Genomic DNA, 19,248 nt, shown 5'->3' with positions numbered 1-19,248 from the left:
GACCGGAGGAGAGGCGTCGCTTCACATTCAGTGGAACAGGCACAAAGGCGGGGGACGTCAATTCGCGAGAGAAGGAGACAATGCCCGACGCGAAACTCTCCACTGACGCGGAACTTTGTTTGGACATCCACGCTCACTTCTCTTCATCCATTGCCTAGTCAGAACAAAGTGTAAGTGGACGTAAAATATGCAGAGACACATACATATTTGGAAATGGGTGAACGTAGAAGTGTACACCTACATAGGGACATCAGTTTGTGACTCTTGGCGACGAAATGAGAGCCTGTGTACCCCAGTGACATCACACTCACGAGCGCGTTCGCAATTATGTTCGTCTGCTTTCCATCGGTGTACACCCATCAAGAACGTCTTTGTCAAACGCGTCCAGTATGCGCAGGGTGCATGACACGAGCTCCTTTTCCAGAGAAAGAAGTCCGTGACAGTTTCTTGAAGAAAGAAAGCTTCGCCTCTTCTCACAGCAGTTTCTCTGCCATGTTCCTTTCCCGACACAAACGTTCTGCGAAAGACGCCATTTTTCTGGAGAGGCGCATGCACGCAAGTTCATGCAAGCAAAAACGCCTGCACAAGCATCTAACTATGCGAGAAAATGGTTAGCTATATTTGCTTAGAAGAATGGAAATTCCCCTCTGTAAGTGAATTCACACTTCCATGCACAGATGCCCACCTGCATATTCACACACATACATACACATAGACATGCATCATATAAACAGACATATAGATAAAGACACATATGCATATGTGTATAGGGATATATATTGCTGTGTAGCATAACGGGTAGGCACATGAATGCATATACCTACATATACATATATATATATATATATACATATATATGTTGTTCCCCGGATGTCGCGCAGATTGTGCGCGGAAGGGTTTGCGAGGAGGAATGCCTCTCCGTAAGTGCAGATACGCTTGTACAAAAATCTACGTTTATAGATGCCGATATCATCTAATGTAGATCTCTCTTTATATATATATATATATATGTCCATGTATGTGCAAACGTATACATATGTATATATGTACACTTGTATATATAGAGATTCATATGAATATCTGTTTGGATCATCAGCTCGTATATGTTCTGTTTGTCCGAAGCCGCTTTTTCATGTGCAAGGACACTGGGGAAAGGATTGAAACGCAGGAGGAGAGTCTCGACAGATGCGTCGACTTGGTTTTTCCGTTTCTCCGCGAAAGCAGAGAAGGACACAAAGTTCTCAGCTTGCTCGAGCAATCTTTGAATCTGCATGAGGACGCAAGTCTCTTGTTGGCATTCGTTCTAGCTGGCAAAGGAGCATTTCGAATGTCAGACGAGCGAGAGGCTTTGTGCCACAGCCATGAGCCAAGCGAAAGAGACGCAAAGTCGCAGCGGGAGTCGACAGCGATTTGCTCGAAAAACAGAAATTCGAGAGAGGACGCATTCTCGACTGTGAAACCCAGGACTCACCTGTAACTGTGTTGACAAGCGCCGCTGGCTACATAGAAAAAAGCATTTACATTAAAGTAGGATAAACCATCTTCAACCGCGTCGATGTCTTTTAGGTGGTGGGAAACTTTGATGTATCTCTTTCTTTTCATGCGCTCCCGTACCAGCGTATCCATATATATATATATATATATATTTATATTTACACATATTTATATGTCGACAGGATTAGAGGGATCCAGATAGAAATAGATGGATTTATAGATAGCTAGACATAGATAGATAAATGGATAGATGCGTAAAAAGGTAGATAGATCGACACAGATATGGATCTAGATATCGATGCAGATGTAGATTTTACAGATAAATATATAGATAAGATGTTGAGAGATCTATGGTGGTATTTGAGGAGAAGTATGTGGGTTGAAAGATTTATTTTTCCTGTGCAGAATGAGGCATTTGCGGTGAAAGAGGGAAGAGCGGATTCGGTGTGTCTCGGAGTCGAGTAAAGAGGCGACATGAGAGAGATGAGAGTGGGCATGCAGATAGATGCTTGTGTTGCATGCGGAACTTCACTTTCGTCGCGTTTCTTCTCCTCTTTGACACACACACACTTTCCCCCCGTTCTACCCCTTTCTCCCGCATTTTGGAGACGGTCTCGATGAAATTGAAAAGGCGGAGAAGCGAGAGAGTAGCAGACACAGAAGCACAGGCAACGGCCCACCAAGGGCAGGAGGAGCAGCCACAAGGACGCAAAAAAGGAAGAAGATCGAAAAGCAGAGGAGAGGAAGAGAGAAAGAGAAGAAAGAAAGGAAAGACATTTCTCTCCGTGCACCCTCGAGTGTCTTTCTTGTTGTGTCTAAAAAAAAGAGAACGGAGGTTGGAAGCCGTCAGAGATAATTCTTTTTTCGACAGACGGGGAGTGCCTCGTTTCTTGTGTGTGTGTTTGTTCGCTTCCACTTTTCGCTCTCCCTGTGGTCTGGTTCCGCAGAAGTCTTCTGTTGCTCCTCTGCGAATCTCGTCTTCTCTCTCTTTCCTCTGAATCTTCACTTCTTCCTTCCTCAGACCTTCTCTTCTTCCTCCTTCAAATGCTCTCCTCTGTCTCTGCCCCTCTGTTCTTCCCCCCAAATTACTGCGTCCTTCTCTCCTAACTCCTGTCTTTCCGACTGGCTTTCCGTCGCCTCTCAGCGCGCGTTCTGCTCCTCCCTCGCGTCTTCTCTCGCGTCTTCTCTTGCGCCTTCTGAGGGTGGAGGAATCTGTCTTGCTTTCGCAGAGAACTCCTTCGGCGTCGATGCTCGCCGGAGTGAAGCTGCTGGATGGTGCACTCATTCATCGGAGTAGCACCCACAAGTCCCTCTCGCCACTGTGCCAGTAATGTCCACGGAAGCGAACGAGTTTTTGCCAGCATGAGACGCCGCGACAGGGCGCAGAGGCGTCCGTCAGACGAGAACGGCGAAGCGCTTCGACGCGACTCGTCTCACCCTTCTCGCGTTCCTCCTTCTCCCTTCTCTCCACCTCTCTCCACTCTCTGCCCTCTCTCCTCTCCTCTCTTCTTCGTTCCGCTCTCGCGGCTCCCTCAACGCAACAGTCCTTCTTGTGGCTCTGCGTCGCGTTCTCTTCTTTCAGCCGCTCTCTCTGCGGCGGCGTCTCATCCGCGTACAGGAATTTTCCTCTCCCGTTGTCTCACAGAGTTGCAGCAGCTGCGCATGCACACTCGCCCTTTCTCTTCTCTGTCTTCTTTCTCTTCTTTCTCCTCTTCTTTGCCTTCGTTCTCTTCTGAGAATGGAGATCGCGTGGCGGAAACTGCGTTCCTTCCCCTGGAAAGCAGACAGCGCGAGGACTTGCTTTCTCACCTTTTCCTTGCGGTTCCTGCGGGTCTGGAAAACCTTCTCGCCTCTCAGCCTCGAGCGGAGGGAGAAGCGAACGCGTTTCAAGATGACGAGGGAGACGCCGCGACTCCGCGCGCCCTGAAAGAAAGCTGGAAAAGAAAAAAAACGGACGAACCGCAAGCGCCGCGCCAACAGAGCTGCCGGATCTGCGGCGGCTTCGCGCTCCAGGTGTACGTACACCTGAACGGGCTGCTTGGGGCGTCTCAGCGCGAGGCAGGAAAAGACGCGGGTGACGCGTTTTCGTGGCGTTCCACCGGAGGACGGAGGAACGAGGAATTGTTTGTGTCGGACGAGGCGCGTCGCGAGGAGGAGCAGCGGAACGAAAGCCAGACAGGAAGTCAAGCGAGTAAAGGAAAGGATGACACGGATGGATGCACAGATGCACAGCATCAGTTTTTTCTCCACTTCACTCTCGAAGTCTACGCAGACTATCCTTTTGAGATCCCCTGTCTTTTCTTCAGACGCCTCGTCTCCCTCTCGGAGCTCAGGGGCCTCTCATTACTCCCGAAGCCTCGACCTTCTTCTCCTCCCCGACATGCTGCTTCTCGTTCGTCTTCTTCTCGTTCGTCTTCTTCTTCTCGTTCTCCTTCTTCTGTGTCTCTGCGTGAGTGCGATTTCTGTTCGTCGACTGGTCCAAGTACTTCGCCTCGTCCGCGGCTTCTTCGCCCTCGTGTGCTCGTCGAGGAGATGCAGAAGCGGCTGGCGGCCGTCGGGAGAGACGACCCATCGGAGGTTCTTTCTCTCTCTGTTCTCGGGGAGAGCTGGCTGCCCTCCCTCTCTCTGCTTCTTCTCCTTCGGCGCTTGTGCGCGTTTCTCCTTCTGCTCTCTCTGCAGCTGAGAGAGGAAGGGGGAGACTCTATCCCGCAGGCGGCAGAGAGAAGAGACGCTCGCGGAGGACAGCCTGTTGTCGCCGACTGCGTTAGGTTCAGCGACAGGCCGAAGCAAGAAGAAAACTCTCCCGCCGAGGACGCACGCAGACCCAAGAGACGAGAAAGAGAAAGGACGAGTGACAGAAGAGAGAGAGACGCAGGCCAGGACTTCTGGCTATGTCGATCCATGCGGAGTCTCCGGAGAACAGGGAAGGCCGGGACTTGCCTCCTCCTGCTCTTCGTCCTTCTCCTGCGGGCTGCCGTCGGTCTCCACCCCTATAGCGGTGAAGGACGCATGCAAGGAGGTAAGAGTGGCGAGGCGAGCGAACAGTGTTGGACGCAGAGGAAGCGACAGAGAAGAAGAAGAAGCAAAGGAAGAACGGAAGGAGCGCTTCAGCAATGCGAGCAGCAAGAGCGAAACGAAGGTAGAGAAGAAGAACGCAGAGAGGAGAGGGAGAGTGAAGCAAGGGAGAGTGAAGCAAGTCGAGAAGACATGAAGGGGAGAACAGGAATGAAGAAATAGATCACATGATGCAAAGGCTTAACTTCGATAGAATCGTCCTTTTGCTTCGCAAATGCAGGCTACGGAGACTTTGAGGCTCAACGGCACTGGATGGAAATTGCCTTCAACCTTCCTCTCGCCTTTTGGTACACCTACGGAACGTATCTTTCTTCTTCTTCTCCGTCTTCTTCTCTCTCCTCTTCTTCTGCCGCCTCAACGGGGCGCAGAGGCGGCGGTGACTTGTCGGAGTCTCCTGAGGTGAAGACGCGTTTTCGCGAGGCCGGAAAGCGCCAAGGAATCGCCGCTGGACTGCCGACGCGCCGTACGCTATGGTGGCCGCTGGACTATCCGCCTCTGAGCGCCTTTCTCGCTCGCCTCCTCGCGCCTCTCGCCTTCCTCGTCCACCCGCCCGCAGTCACTTGGTGGACCTGGAGGCGACATGCGGCCCTGAGCGTGGAGAGTGAAACGAGAGAGAAAGGAACGGCAGGAAAAGGCGGCGGGGAGCCAGCGAACGACGGAGAAGGTTGTGAAGGAGCAGGGGAAGAAGAAGCGCCAAACGGAGAAGAGACGAAAGCAAGGAGTGAGAACGAAGGAGAAGAAGACGCAGACGGAGATGCAAGAGAAGACGCCGAAGCGAAGGAAGAAGGACTCGAAGAGGAAGCAGAAGCGACAGAAGACGTTCGACAGGAGCGAGGGAAAACGACGAAGAAAACGAGGGAAGCGAAGAAGAGAGGAACAACAGAGGAGCAGCGAGAAAGACAGAGGGACAGAACAGATGCCTCTTCAACTCGTGACGAAGCGTCGCCTTTTCCCCAGTTCCGCGGAATTGAAGAAAGTCTCTTTCGCGTCTTCATGCGATGGACTGTCATCGTTTCCAATTTCCTCGTCTTTGCTCTCGCCTCTCTCTTCTTCTTTCTCTCCTCTTCCGAAACTGAAAAGAAGGAAGACGAACAAGAGCAAGGCGAAGGAACACCCAGATACCGCAGGGAGAGAGATGAAGAAGACGAACCAGAAGAAGAGGAAAACGGAGGAGACCGTGACGTCCGGATAGGCGGGTGTGCCGAAAAGGTCGGAGTTGCCGCTTGGTTCTCTTCTCGTTTTTCGACCTTTTCAATGGGCAATTTCTTTTTCTCTTCTCTAGCACATGATCGGTCTCCTCGCTGTCCATGTGCCTCCCGCGAAACGCAGTCGACGCTCGCGCTTCTTCTCTTTCTTCTCTCGCCGCCCCTGCTCCTCATCGATGATGGTCACTTCCAGTACAACGGCGTAGCTCTCGGCCTCACGGTGGCTGCCACTGCGTTTCTCTTTCGTCAACAAGACTTCCTTTGCGCCTTCTGTGAGTTCGCTCTCCTCTCTCTCCTCTTCTCAAGCTTTCCTCGTCTTCTCGCTCGCTGCTCTCTGCACTTTTGGATCTCCTGCAGCTCCGAGGCGAACCCTCGGTCGGCGTCAACGTACATTTGAAGATTTTCATGTGAAGGAAATGGATGCAAGTGGCGTCCACTGACGACCCCAAAGCCATACTGGCAATTTCAGTGTCGACGCGTACAAACACAAATATATATATATATATATATGCTGTGAATGTATATTTTATAATTGTCCATAATATATGCATGTGTATAGACGCCGAAGTTACGATGATGTTTTGTGCAGGTGTGAGTGCATTATGCATGTGAGTGGACAGGGGGAACTCTTGTTACTACATTCTCGAGTCGGAGACGAGTTTCTCTTTGAGGTCAACAAAACGCCGCCTTCTCGGGGTCGTCTCTCCTTTATGCATCTGTCTGGATTTCTTGTTTTCCTTTCTTCTTCGTGTTTCTTTCCTTGTTCATCCTCTCCTTGTCTTTCTCTTGATCTCTTCGCCTGCCTTCTATTTCTCTTCCGTCTCCACTTCCTCTTCTTCTTTTTCCAGGTTTCACACTGGCTCTGCTGTTCAAGCAAACGAGCCTCTATTTCGCCCCTGCCTTCTTCGCAGTTCTCCTTTCTCGCGCAACGCAGCGCATCCACTTCCGAGGAGGTCAGCTACAGTCGCACATCAAAGTGAAGCTCTTGTCTATTCTCTCCCTCCAGTTTTTCTTTCCGTCACGTCGGATTGGATTCGTCTGCATTTCTCCTGAGCCAACTGCGAGTGATGTTGGGAGTGCCTGCAAGGAAGTGCGTTTCGACTCAGATTCCCCGTCCTGGAAGTTTTTGCAGCTTTCTGTTCCTCCGGTTCTTCGATGCGCAAGTGACCTGTTCATTCGCGTACGCTTGGAGATAACTCGAGTGCTTCCGCTTCCCTGTTTTTCCAGCTCTGCAGGCTCCGCGGACGTCTCGCCTGCCTCTCAGCGACTGCTTGTCGCGGCTCTTTCCTTTGGGCCTAGTCGTTCTCTCGACTTGCTTTTTCTCGCTCCTGCCCTTCGTGCTCCACCCGCCTCGAGTCCTGACGCTGCAGCAGCAGCAGAGCGACTCTCTCGCCGTACCACCCTCTGCTTTCTTCCAAGAAGCGAATGCGGCAGAGTCCCTGGACAGTGGAGCCTCGGGGCAGTCGCTACCTCTCGCCGCGGCCCTCACGCTGTGGCGGCGCGTCTTCCCCTTCCACAGAGGTCTATTCGAAGACTACGTCTCCAACTTCTGGGTCGCTGTGGCCCCTGTCTTGCGACTTCGCGGCGACGCGCTTCTCTCTGGGCGCTCTCTGCTTCTCCTCTCCCTCGCGCTCACTCTCGCGGCCCTGCTCCCTGCATGCGTCGGGGTGTACGTACACCCCACGCGCGACCGGTTCCTCGCTGCGCTCTTCGCCTCGGCGAGCGCCTTCTTCCTTTTCTCCTTCCACGTCCACGAAAAAGCGATACTCCTCCCTGCCACCGCTGCTCTCCTCTTGCTTCCGCGAAACCGTACGCTCGCAAGCACCGGAACGAACTGAACTCGAAGCAGATCGTTCACAAGACAAAGACATCCACCTATGAACATACATGTAGATGCACATTGGTGCATGTGTGTATATATATATATATATATGGATATATATGGACATATATTGATATATATGCATGAATGATATTTGTATGCGAATGTGTGCTGAGGGAAGTGGATGCTTTTTGTGAATGCGCAGCGTTATGGATACGCGTCCAGAGGGATGGGGTATTGGCGGTGTCACTGGAGAAATTTCCGTTCTTTCGAGAGCAGTTCGCCATGCCTTGTGTCGAGCGTCACTTCGACTTTTCAAGAGAGACGATGCATGTATGGCGAGGTTGCGAAAGTCATGTCGACCACAAAGAAGGCGAAGAGGTTCTTTTCTGCTGCTTGGCGCGGTGACTCACCGCAGTTTCGCAGCGGTGCTTTTGGGTCTGCGTGTTTGTCCAGCCGATTTCGGGTGTACGTACAGCCTGATGGCGACGTTTTCCCTCCTGCACCTCATGCAGAAAGACGTACTGGTGTTCCCCGCGACTCTTCTTCTCCTCGCGTTTTTCTATCTTTCGTCGCTTCTCACGCCGCACCTCCGACGGCCTGCGTGTCGCTTAAAGTTCCAGAACTCTTCTGTTTCGTCTCCCTTCTCCCAAGCCGTTTTCTTCTTCTCCACGAAGCTTTCAAGAGATAAAATTTCTCCGTCCCCTCTCTCTGCCCCGCACTATCCACTTCCTGTCTCCTCTGCCTCTTCGACTGTTTCTTCTTCTTCGTCGCCTCGTTCTCTTCTCCAGCAAGCGGACGCCTTCTCACTTTCTCGTTTTCTCTCCGACGTCTGCCCCGCTCTCCTCCAGCTCCCCGTCTTCCCGCTGCGTCGGGTGTACATACACCTGAGATTCGCGTTCAGATCGATGTGTGCCTCTCTCTTTCCCTCTTCTTTTGTGGCGTCGGTTTCGCCCGCGACGCGCCCCTCACAGCTTCGCACCTCTACGCCCTCATACGTTCCTTCGGCACTTTCGCGAAAACGCGAAGAACTCGAGGCTTTGCGCGCCAGCGAAGCTGCGGCGTACGTACACGTCGCTCGGGTGTTGACGCGCAGCGGCGCGGAAAGGAGCTTCCGTGGTCTCGACGCGGGTCGCTGCATGCCCCGGAGAACGTCTCCTTTTTCCGGATTGTCTTTGCTCTTTCTTTCTCCTTCGGGGTGGCTGGTAGCTGCCGCAGTTCTGGCGAGCTTCCAGGTGAGGAGATTCCTTCGAGACCTTCTCGAGGAATTTACGTCTCCAGATGTGTTTCCGAACTCGGAAAAAGCCTCCAAATTTCGTTCAAGAAGTTATAGCGTGGAGGGACCGTAGTGGCCGTTCTTGTCAACACTATGCAGAGGCATTTCCGTTCCGTCAAAAGGTAAACAAGGAGCCGCTTGGGAAGGCCGCCACTCCACTTGAGTCGCAGTGGTCGCCTCAATTCGCGGCGACAGCAGGGGCAGACACGATTTCGCGGCTAAACGACGACTGGCTGAAACCCCACAAGAAATCTGGTTTGAGCGATGAATAGAAAGCTACAAGAATTCAACAAATAAAGTGAAGAAGCCTGCGTTGACGTGGAGTAGATTTCGAGATCGGATGTCCCTCTGGGGACGTTTCCGCGACCTGCCGAGCGCGTTTTCCATTCCAGAAAACGCGTTTTTTCCGTGGGTTTGTTCGCGCCAAGTCGCGGGTGGTGCGAGTCCTTCGTGTCTTCATCTGTCGTCTCTCCTTTACGTCCTCTCTGTTGTTCTCTTTTCTTTCGTCTGCCGAGGACTTTCTTCTCCTTGCCTGGGTGTCTTCCGGTGTAGGTACCCGCCGTCTGGGGCCTTTCAAGCTGCTCCTTCACCCGCGGAGTTCTGTTCTTCTCTCTGTTTCTGCGCCTTTCTCAGCTGTTTGCCCGCCCGCCAGCGCGTTTCCCCTTTCTGTTCGTCTACCTGAACTGCGTTCTCCACTTCGTCTTCTTCTTCGCGAGCTTGGTAGGAGCAATGGGACACCAACATGTAGATCCATGATTTGCACAGTTTCGCAGTTCCAGAGACCCCGCCAAGAAAAACGACAGAACAATACGAATAACGAGAGGCGCAGCCGGCTGAGCCTGGAGAGCTCAGTTTGCCGAGCGAGACGAGTGCGGCGCGTTGAGATCCCTTCCTGACCAGGCACTTGAGCATTTCCTGATGAATTCAGTGATCGTTTCGCCGTACGTCTCCGCTGCCCGACTGCAGGTCTACGTGACTCTTTGCTCCTTTGCTGCTCAACCGAAACGCGGAGATGAGTCTCTTCTCGAAGCAACGCGCGAGGACATCTATCAAGAAGACTTTCCTTTTCCTTTGTCGGAAAATCCAGACCAAGGTCCTTCCGAGGTGGACTGCTCTCGCGAACTTCACACACAAGTCGAGCTTTCTGTTCCGGGGGAATAAAGAGAGCATAGACGCACAACTTGCTTCTTTGCTTTCGTCGTTTCGCTTCTTTCTGACCTGTGGAAGCCTCATTGTTTCTCCACCCTGGAAGATGGGACTGCGCTTCCTCTCACTCGCGTCAGTTGCTCCGAAAGTCTTTCCTTCTCTGCTTGCCGCAGCCTGGAAGGACGACCTTCTGTCTGACGCATGCATGCAGTGAGAAATCCAGACTCAACGCGGTTCGCTCCACTTCCTCTGTCTTGGAAAACTCCGCTGGGCAACCTCTCCCCTTCTTCCTTTCAGGGACCACGTTGACAAAAGCTGTCACTGCGTTCTGGGCATCCCCCTTTTCTATACTTAATAGATACTATATGTTTATAAATATATATGTGTATGCGCATTATATATACATATATATATATATATGTAGGGAGAGAGAGGGGTACAGATGAAAACTTTATGTTCTTCGTCAAGTAGCTGCACACGCTTGGTTCCCGTATTGTTTGAGGTGTTGATTGGCTTTTTACACGCGTTTCGCCTTAGTGCGATGTTCGACTTTTGACTTCTGTCCCCACCACTCGGCCTCTCTCTAGTGAATCCTGCAGAAGCGCCTAGATGTTCGCAGGAGGCAAGAGAGGCATCCCTGTGATCGTGCAGTGTTTTGAGGGCAGGCAAGTCTCTGTCGACTCTTCGTTCTACACCAAGTGCCACAACGCAGGCGAACGTCCCTTCAGCGTTTCGAGGGATCTGGCGGGGAAGCAAAAAGACCGGAAAACTGCGATGCTCATAAAGTCGGATTTCTAAATCTCCAGAGAACCTGGCGCCGCAGTGAATAAATGAAAACTTCAGGTTTCTTGAAACTCCGTTTTCCTGAGTCTGCACCTTCAACACTTCCCCGCTGAACTTTTTCCAGACGACCATCGCTGCACGCTTCGTCCGACGCCCCGTCCAGAGTCGACTTCTCATTTCAGAAAACTCTCGCTTTCGAGCTCACCGGAAAGGCGCTACCCGGCAAAAAAGTTCTCACGGACCCGGGCGACCGCGAAAGAGAACGGCTGCCGGCCTTCAACGCGAAGTGCACAAACTCACACAAAACTCTCCTTCGCCTCTCGATAGAAATTACGCGTCTCTGCAGTCCTTCAGTAAAATATTCGTATATGTATAAGATTAAAATACGCATGTGAGAAGATCACTGCAGCTATCTACATCTACCTTCTATGTGTACATATGGGTGTCCGTAGATAGATACGGTCATTTCTACGTATCGACATCTACCTTGGTATTTGCATTTAACATGCAAAATACATATATATATAGATATACATACATATATATATAGATATATATACATATATATATAGATATATATACATATATATATAGATATATATACATATATATATAGATATATATACATATATATATAGATATAGATACATATATATATAGATATATATACATATATATATAGATATATATACATATATATATAGATATAGATACATATATATATAGATATATATACATATATATATAGATATATATACATATATATATAGATATAGATACATATAGATAGACATATAGCGACACGTGAATGTACATGCTTACGTGTAGACTGGGATTTCCAGTGCGTCGAGCACTGCGCCGAGGTGGTGGGTTGCGCAGAGAAAAGGAAAAAGCTTTTGCAGGACAGTTGTTAAAAGAAGGCGAGAAAGAAATCCAGGAAAAACGTGAGAGCGTTTGCAGAACGCCGCTATCGATCTCGGTGACGCGCCCCCCAAACCCTGTCTCCTCTCGATTCCTTTCATCCCTCACTTCTCTCGTTTCCTCCTCCTACCCCAAACTCCCCTTCTACTCCTTTTGCCTCTTCATACACACCAACACAAGCACAGTTACACATACATACACAAATCTATAGACATATATGTATACATACATGTGCACACTTGTATGAACGACCGATGACATACAACTTCATACACAAATATAAGTATACGTGTGTATGTTTTTCTTCTCGTCGGGGGAAGCAGCCAGCGGGTGCTGCAAACGTTGCATCGGCGATGGTCGTTTCTTTCGTTTCTCGGTTTATTTGAGGAGCGTCGCCATGCAGACCTTGAGGTTTTCGGGCATCATGTATTTCTCGACCGTTTTTCGGACTGCGAGAGCTTGTCCGGCAGCGCCTGGCTTCCCGTCTCTGTTTCTGTTGCGTTCTTCACCCTCCTTCAGAGCTGCGGCCGCGAGCGACGCAGAGCCGACGACTCGGACGACTTTCACAGTCTCCCGCGAGCGTGCCGCCTCCTTTGCAGGGACGAAGACCTCCTCCACAGTCCAACCGAGATTCTTCAGCAGGCGCTCAGCTTCACTCGTCCCAGGAACGACGTTCAGAAAGGCGCACAAGTCTGCGAGGGAAAGTGCAGAGTACGTCAGCGACACGACGTCGCACACAAACCGGCGAATCGAGTCCACCAGACCCGGCGTCGAGACTACGTCCGCCATCGCAGGCTCCTTCAAAAACTCCCAAACCTGAGAGCAGAGAGAAAAGACAGACCGCACCGTGTAAGCAGCCACCTTCACGCAAACACATATGTATAAATACGTGCAGAAATGGATATATATATATATATATATGCATATATATATATATATATGCAGGTGGTTGTGTGTATGTATGTGGGGTTGCGGGTACTGTGTAGATGACGAGAGTGCACACGAGAGCAGAGGCCAGAAACAGGCGGAAGGGAGGAGAGACAAACACCCTCGGTTCTGTGCGAGAGAAAAAAGCCTGCGAAAACGCGGGAGAATCTCAGCAGGAGTTGGCGTTCTAGCACGACAAGTAACAACGAAAAAACAAATCTGTACTTCCCTTCTCTACCTCCTGAGTCAGTCTAGACATCCCTACAGAAATAAGACAAAGGACGAACCTGTATAATCCATACAGATATATATATATATATATATATCTACATATACACATCAATGCAAATATATGCAAACACATAGATAGAAAAATGTACACAGATCTACGCATGTGTACATATACATATATATACATATACATATATATACATATATAGATAAAAATATGAACGGAGACAGCGAGAATTCGAGAGACGACAGATCGAGAGGCGCTTTGTGTAGATCGCCTGCAAAGGATCAAAGTGCACCGAGTGGAGTGGCTGTCGAGAGACTGGTGGACGGTACAAGACAGGAAGGACGTCTGTCCACTGGGTGGACTGTGCGAGGCGTACCTGCTTGAAGCGACATTTCTCGAGCAGTTCCCAGAGGTGAATGGCCTCCTGAACTTTTTTCCAGTCTTTCTTTCCAGGTTGCTGCTGCAGCATGCCAACGAAGACAGCGCAGTCTTCGTTCGGGAGATTCATGATCCCCTTGACGAGAATCTTCCGCGCGAGGTCCACAGAGAAGCACTGCGGATAAAGCAGATACAGCTTGAGCACAGCAAGACACGCTTCTTGGTCGTACGTGTTCTTCGCCACCTGCTCTTCGGTGTACTGACAAAGCAGCGTGAGCGAAGAGGGGTCGTAGCGCAGCTCCGGCGCCTGCAGAAGCGCCTGGACTTGGGCGGCCAGTGGAGGCGTCGTTGCAGAAGCAGCTCCCGACATTTTGAAGGACGAGAGAGAAGGACGAGAGAGAAGGACGAGAGAGAGGAAGGGGGAAAGAGAGGAAGGGGGAAAAAGACAGGGAAGACGACAGGAGAGGAGACAGAAACAGGGAAGGCGGCACCGGAGAGGCGGAGTGTACCGAACGAGATGCGCGCGAAGGACACAGACCGGGGGAACGACGGGTTTCTAGGTCTCGACGAAGTGTAAAGTGGAAGGTTGAGCACAGTGGAGAAGATGGAGAGAAGCGAGAACTTTGGAGCAGAGCTGAAGGGAGTTCAAATCCGGAGAAGGCAGCGGAGCTGGAGGGGATGTTCTTTGTTAGAGATGGACAGACAGTTCGACGACGGCAGAATGAAGGCCAGAAATGGGCGAAACGAAAAACGCCGCGTTCTTAGTAAAGACAAAGGAGACGTGAGACAAAAGAACAGAGAAGAAAGAGCTTTTCGTCTGTATAAAAAAGGGCAGAGACGGTGCCGGGTGACCAGGGGCGGCGACCCAGAACGGAGTGGAGCATGTCGAGAGGAGACCCCAGAACGGAGACCAAAATCCGGAAAAACAGAGAAAAGGTGCAGAGAGATGCGCGAAGAATCGCAAATCGAAGAAGAGAAAAGAAACTGGGAAAAATCCAAGACCGACGACCCCTTCTGTGGGGGGACCGCGCCAGCCTCTCTTCCAAACAGCGTGCATGCACACGCAGTGGGGATAACTAGTCGAGAGAGTCCGTTGGGACTTTCTCGAATTGAACAACACAGACAGGCTGAGACACACCGAGGGAAACAAATTATTTCGAGAGTGGTTTCAGTTGTAAGGATATCCAATCTTCTCTGGAACTGTAGAGAAAAGCCTTTACGCTCACATCGACGCCAAGCGCTAGGACTCTCTGCTTGTCTCGCGCGCCTCCAAAATCTACGAACTGGACTTCTGCGTTACACATGCCTCCATTAAAGAGTCCCGAGACTGCAATTTGCGGGGTTGAAAGCGAGCCCATTCAAAACAAACCTACAGGAAAAAAAGTTGAAAATCTGTTCCATGCCTCCGTCGCAGACCGCTGGAGCGAAGAAATCCAAAATGTCATCTAATAGGGGACCTCGCCCCAAGAGTACGTTCCGTTCCGCGTATTTCTTGTCAAGAAATGTATCTACGAATGGGAGAAAGAGAGGACGGGGATGACGGACGCCTCACCTCGGGGTCTTCTTGTACTTAAACGCACTCGGGTGTGTTCTAGGAGTGACAGAACACTTCAGAGAAACCTCGACACAAACCACCCCCGGGATATCGTTGGGGTACATGTCAGTCATGTTATTGCTGGTGTTATCTTGAGCATCTTCAGTCAGGCGCAAGAGAAGTTAACGTGCACTCATCTAAATATATGTGGCTTGAGTGGAAACTGGAAGACGGACCAAATATGTGGGTACAAGATGTACAAATACCATAATGCTAACTTCGGTCAACTTCTTTTCATCGCTAGTCTGTTTTTCAGCGAACCAACGATCAACGGGGAAATAATCGGGGCTCTGTTGTAACTTGTGAGGCACTCCGTTTTCTGTTCTTAAGAGCAACACTAAATACGCTGGGCTTTTGTCACCATTTTTGCAGAAATGCGCCGTGAAGCAACTCTAGACCATGTCATCTAGATCGACTGGGGTATCTTGCGGGAGATGTCGGCTGTTGGTGGTGGAATCCGAAATGAAACAGAATGCTCTCCAGAAGTACCTCTCCGTACGCACTCTTTACTCTTGCATGTCCTTTCATTTGCTTTCTTCGTTGCACCGTTCGTTCAACTTATATCTTCCATGAGCTCTGCTTTCTTACGTTTCCTTCCGCTCACTTTGTTCACGATGCTGGTTCTACCGCGCTTTTCTTCTCTGTATGCCGTTGCACTTAGCACCTGCTGGTGGCGAACAAGCGCCTCCACGTGCAGGTTCCTTATCCTCTTGCTACTGAACAACATAAGGTTAGAAGCGCTAGTTCATGGTCTACGTGCAATAAGTGAACTCTGGTGGTTCAGTACCTCTGCAACTGGCTTCACATCGAAATCTAAGATTATGGAACTCACGGGCTCCAGGTGTGTAGGCAGTCGAACGGACCTCCACAGGAGCGATGCGGCGGTGGAGGGATTGACAACCCGGGCCAACGATGAGTATCCTTGTTCGTCTATATTGTTGCCAAGCGGGACGAAACTGGCTTTCTCAGTGTTGCCACAGATCTGGTGAGTTCTAGACAGAGGCTGTTTCGCGCAACATGTGTTCAGTCAGTGCACTGTGCAGATCTGCGCTCTTCCCGTGCACAAATCCACTCGAACGACCCGAGAAGTTGGTCCGCAAGCGTCAGACATTTGTATGCATACACATCCGCAAAACGGCCGTTTAAGCGCGTCCATGCGCTTGTCTGCGTGCAGAAGCACTCCGTGTACACTAGGTTTTGACAGTAAGGTCGGAGGATTCGGCTTTACCGGATTCAGATCTCCTCGCAGACGGGATGACATGAAACACGCAGTACGGGTGACGGTTGCCCTCTCGTCTTGCTCTATGAGTACCTCACGTAGTTTGTTAGCATGTTGCGAAATCACAAGACGCAGACGGCGCCCGCGTGACTGTTGTCCGCTTCAGCGCACGCTGATACCGCTTTCAAGGCAGTTTGGACTCGAGTGCGATTTGGCGAGCCTCGTAGAGAGATAAGGCAAAACATGGGTGCAGTGGTCGCGCATGTGGCAGCGGCCTTTGTGAGCGAAAACACGCACAAAAAACCAAACGGGCTGAAATCTTGTCAGAAATATACAGCCACAGACGCCTCACGTATTTTGGTGGGATGAGCAAAGAACGGTCTGTTCACAGAGCGTGCGTCCAGCAAAATCCGTGGGCGCATCCGTGACTGCTGCTTGGAAACGTGCGGGGGTTCCCAGTAACAGGAGGCAAAACAGCCTCAACATAACACTCCAATGGGAGGCTGGGCCCGTCCCCAAATGACGACAGCCTCAGAATTAAACAATTGACTCCCGAAGAGGCAAAATGGGAGCGCCCCGCTGTGGAGGTGACCGATTTGCCTCGTTTCGTCCTTCGTTGAAAAAGTCTGAGTGCATGTAGAAGCTTAAGACATCGAGTCGGTTTTCCGGATCAATATCCAGGAGGCGGGAAATAAGGTCTTTTATTTCACTCTCCACTCGAGGATTATCACAGCCTATCCAGTCAATGGGAGCTCGCGTGTCTACGGCAGCAGCCCGGTCCAAAAGCCCTGCGAGTACAATTGTGTTGGATGTGTCTGAGTCGTTGTTATAGTCCATACCCATGAAGGGCCAGTTGCGGCAGAAAGTGTCGTACATCAACATTCCGAGTGCCCACGCGTCTTGCGAGAAAGCCAGAGTCACCTCCTGATCAGGAGTGGTCTCTCGGCAAATCACCGTTTGTGGATCCGCGAACAGCGAGTGTGGAAGACTGCTGCAACGGACCCGGGACCCTACCTTGTGGGCTTTGTCAAAGTCTGCCAGAAACAAATTTCCGGCTTCGTCGACTAGCACATTTTCCGGTTTTAGATCCGAGTGCACAACCCCAAGCGCCTGAAGATGTGCGACGAGCTCAAGCAACTGTTTTGCTATGGCTCTCGTCATAGAAGGCTGTACGACACTCTGGGCAGCGAAGAGATCACACAGCATCGGTGGCAACACATCCATGTAGTTTAGCAGCGCATAACCGCGGGATTGTCCCAGGAGCGCAGATCTGTGGCGGATCCTCCCCGAATACAATGGAACTGCGAACCGAAAACGCGACACCAGGACATCAGGAGTTACATCTTCGGGGAACACATGCATGATGCGATCTGCCTCTGAAACGCACTTCTGGACTACTTCAGCTGCCTGCATCTCGTTCGCCACTTGACAATCGGGAGCCCCCCCCACTCGGATTCGCAGGGATACCATTTGTGGCTCGCGCCTGCCTTCCTCCCTGCCAGACTGCCCTCTGGAGCGCGAGCTCCGTCTGCCAGATGTGCCTGTCTGCTGACCGGTTTCTCCGCCGGGTGCACGCGCGGTGTTTCTTTGCCTGCCCAGCGACCCTAGCCAGTGCCCTAGCCGGAAAAACCACGACTTTATTACGAAGGCTTTCACGACGATGTTGTATCCTCCTGTGCCCGCCACAGAGCGAATTTTAAGTTTTAGGGTTCGACGCCGGTGTGTCCTGGGCTCAACAGCGGACAGCGTGATACGAGGGCTGCGGGAAAAAACGCGATCAAGGAGCAAGACCATCTCCATATTGCAGTCCTCTAGAATTTGACTTAGACGTGTAACTCTCGATAGAGCGGCGACGAAGCCGTCACGGGCATTTTCGTCTTCATCCGTGTGCCATTGCTGCAGAAACTGCCAGTCTAACCGACTGGCAAGAAGGGGGCTTCCGTCGCCTGCGTAAGGAGGCCCTCCCACCCCGCCGACTGCTTGCAGGAAGGAGAAATGCCCTGGAGAACCTACGGATGGTTCACGTTTAAAGCCGAGGTTGTTGGCCGGCGGTACGGCCACAACAGACGCCACCTGGTCGCACGGACGACCGATGCAGGGGTGATGAGGTGCAACAGCGTCCTGAAAAGCGCTCACTGGCAATGTTCTAGGTACCCACAAACTCCCCCCTACATTTAGCAAAACGAACAGGACTGTCGGCGCAAAAGCTCGTGACATATTTCCCACACGCAGCCAGTGCCTTCTCAAATTCAACACTCCACCTGTACACGATACCCACACCTGTGGGAAAAAAGGTTTGCTCATCGTCTTGACTGACAATGAACGGATTCCAGTGCCATACACCACGCCAAAACGAGGAAAGGCGAGGTCACAAGTTGTTTCTGAGCTTCAAAGATCCTAGCAGAGCCCCTAGACACGTCCTTGTGGCATTGTGTCCGTCAGGGTTGGGATGTCCGCGGTGGAGTGTATTCGTGTTCTGTCATTCCCGTCTACAAATACATCAAACAAAAAAGGTTTTTCTGGTGCAGATAAAACAGAAGATCAAGTCAACTGAACAGACGGCGGTCCACGTGTCGCACAAGAGTCCTTCTACGCCCCAGGAGGCGCAACACCAACGAAGGTGCCGCCCGTCTCACGATCCCAGGCTGGCTGACTAGCGATCCCAGCGGCAGCCGCAAGGCAAAAAACCGGCGCCTCTGTGCGCAGTGTTCAGATTGCTTTGGTGAAGGGGCGCCCGTGAGTCTCATGAATGGACGGGAGAAACTGTGTTGTGTCTCAAACAACAGAGAATCGTGCGTTCGCTTCAGATCCGCGTCTTGCGCTTTGCCTGAGAAATGACCTGACGGTGTCCTTCGTTCCCTATGAAGGCAGATCATTATTCTGCCGCCTAGTCTAATCCCTACAGAATCGGTCCGTTTGAGTATCTGCCCAAGAAGATGCGATGTGCTCGGGACCGTGAAGTGTCCGTTTCGATTTGACGCAATGATTCGGTAGATGACAGTCCTAGGTGGTTCTGCGACACACGATACTTTGGAGCTAAAATGCCAGTTCCTTCTTTCTAAAAGGAAACGGATGTAAAAAGGCATGATGCACTAGGATCTGAAGGGCGACCGCGGCCAGACAGAAAGCGACACTGAACGTCTGGACATAGCCTACGGCCACCACGCTAA

At 51.1% G+C, this 19,248-nt stretch overlaps 4 protein-coding genes across 4 annotated transcripts; 1 reads left to right on the top strand and 3 right to left on the bottom strand.

Annotated features, from left to right (window-relative positions):
* The first annotated feature begins 1,868 nt into the window (after nucleotides 1-1,868).
* TGME49_262030 (ALG6, ALG8 glycosyltransferase family protein) lies at nucleotides 1,869-10,389 on the top strand. Its single transcript, XM_018781278.1, has 7 exons — nucleotides 1,869-4,513; nucleotides 4,790-6,046; nucleotides 6,623-6,727; nucleotides 7,002-7,583; nucleotides 8,053-8,831; nucleotides 9,506-9,592; nucleotides 9,839-10,389. Exons 1-7 carry the CDS (start codon nucleotides 2,767-2,769, stop codon nucleotides 10,031-10,033), a joined length of 4,752 nt encoding a protein of 1,583 aa, XP_018637113.1. The 5' UTR covers nucleotides 1,869-2,766; the 3' UTR covers nucleotides 10,034-10,389.
* Nucleotides 1,883-2,779, bottom strand: TGME49_262020 (hypothetical protein; the record flags this gene model as incomplete). The annotated part of the gene is made up of 1 exon (XM_002365283.1): nucleotides 1,883-2,779. One exon carries the CDS (start codon nucleotides 2,777-2,779, stop codon nucleotides 1,883-1,885), a length of 897 nt encoding a protein of 298 aa, XP_002365324.1.
* Nucleotides 10,390-12,100: 1,711 nt separating the features above from the next.
* Nucleotides 12,101-13,635, bottom strand: TGME49_262040 (SAC3/GANP family protein; the record flags this gene model as incomplete). The annotated part of the gene is made up of 2 exons (XM_002365285.2): nucleotides 12,101-12,538; nucleotides 13,264-13,635. 2 exons carry the CDS (start codon nucleotides 13,633-13,635, stop codon nucleotides 12,101-12,103), a joined length of 810 nt encoding a protein of 269 aa, XP_002365326.1.
* A 2,315-nt stretch (nucleotides 13,636-15,950) lies between these two features.
* ROP39 (rhoptry kinase family protein ROP39) lies at nucleotides 15,951-18,634 on the bottom strand. The gene has a single exon (XM_002365286.2). It carries the CDS (start codon nucleotides 18,380-18,382, stop codon nucleotides 16,616-16,618), a length of 1,767 nt encoding a protein of 588 aa, XP_002365327.1. The 5' UTR covers nucleotides 18,383-18,634; the 3' UTR covers nucleotides 15,951-16,615.
* Between the last annotated feature and the right edge of the window lie 614 nt (nucleotides 18,635-19,248).

This window comes from Toxoplasma gondii, chromosome VIIb, assembly GCF_000006565.2.
Source record: "Toxoplasma gondii ME49 chromosome VIIb, whole genome shotgun sequence".
Lineage (NCBI taxonomy): Eukaryota > Apicomplexa > Conoidasida > Eucoccidiorida > Sarcocystidae > Toxoplasma > Toxoplasma gondii.
This window is presented reverse-complemented; position numbering and strand designations above follow the sequence as displayed.

Coding starts and splice junctions, on each gene's coding strand:
- TGME49_262030 (XM_018781278.1), top strand. CDS start 2,767: ATGGTGCACTCATTCATCGGAGTAGCACCCACAAGTCCCTCTCGCCAC. Junction 6,047..6,622: donor AGACTTCCTTTGCGCCTTCT/GTGAGTTCGCTC, acceptor TTCTTTTTCCAG/GTTTCACACTGGCTCTGCTG. Junction 6,728..7,001: donor GCGCATCCACTTCCGAGGAG/GTCAGCTACAGT, acceptor CTGTTTTTCCAG/CTCTGCAGGCTCCGCGGACG.
- ROP39 (XM_002365286.2), bottom strand. CDS start 18,382: ATGAGCAAACCTTTTTTCCCACAGGTGTGGGTATCGTGTACAGGTGGA.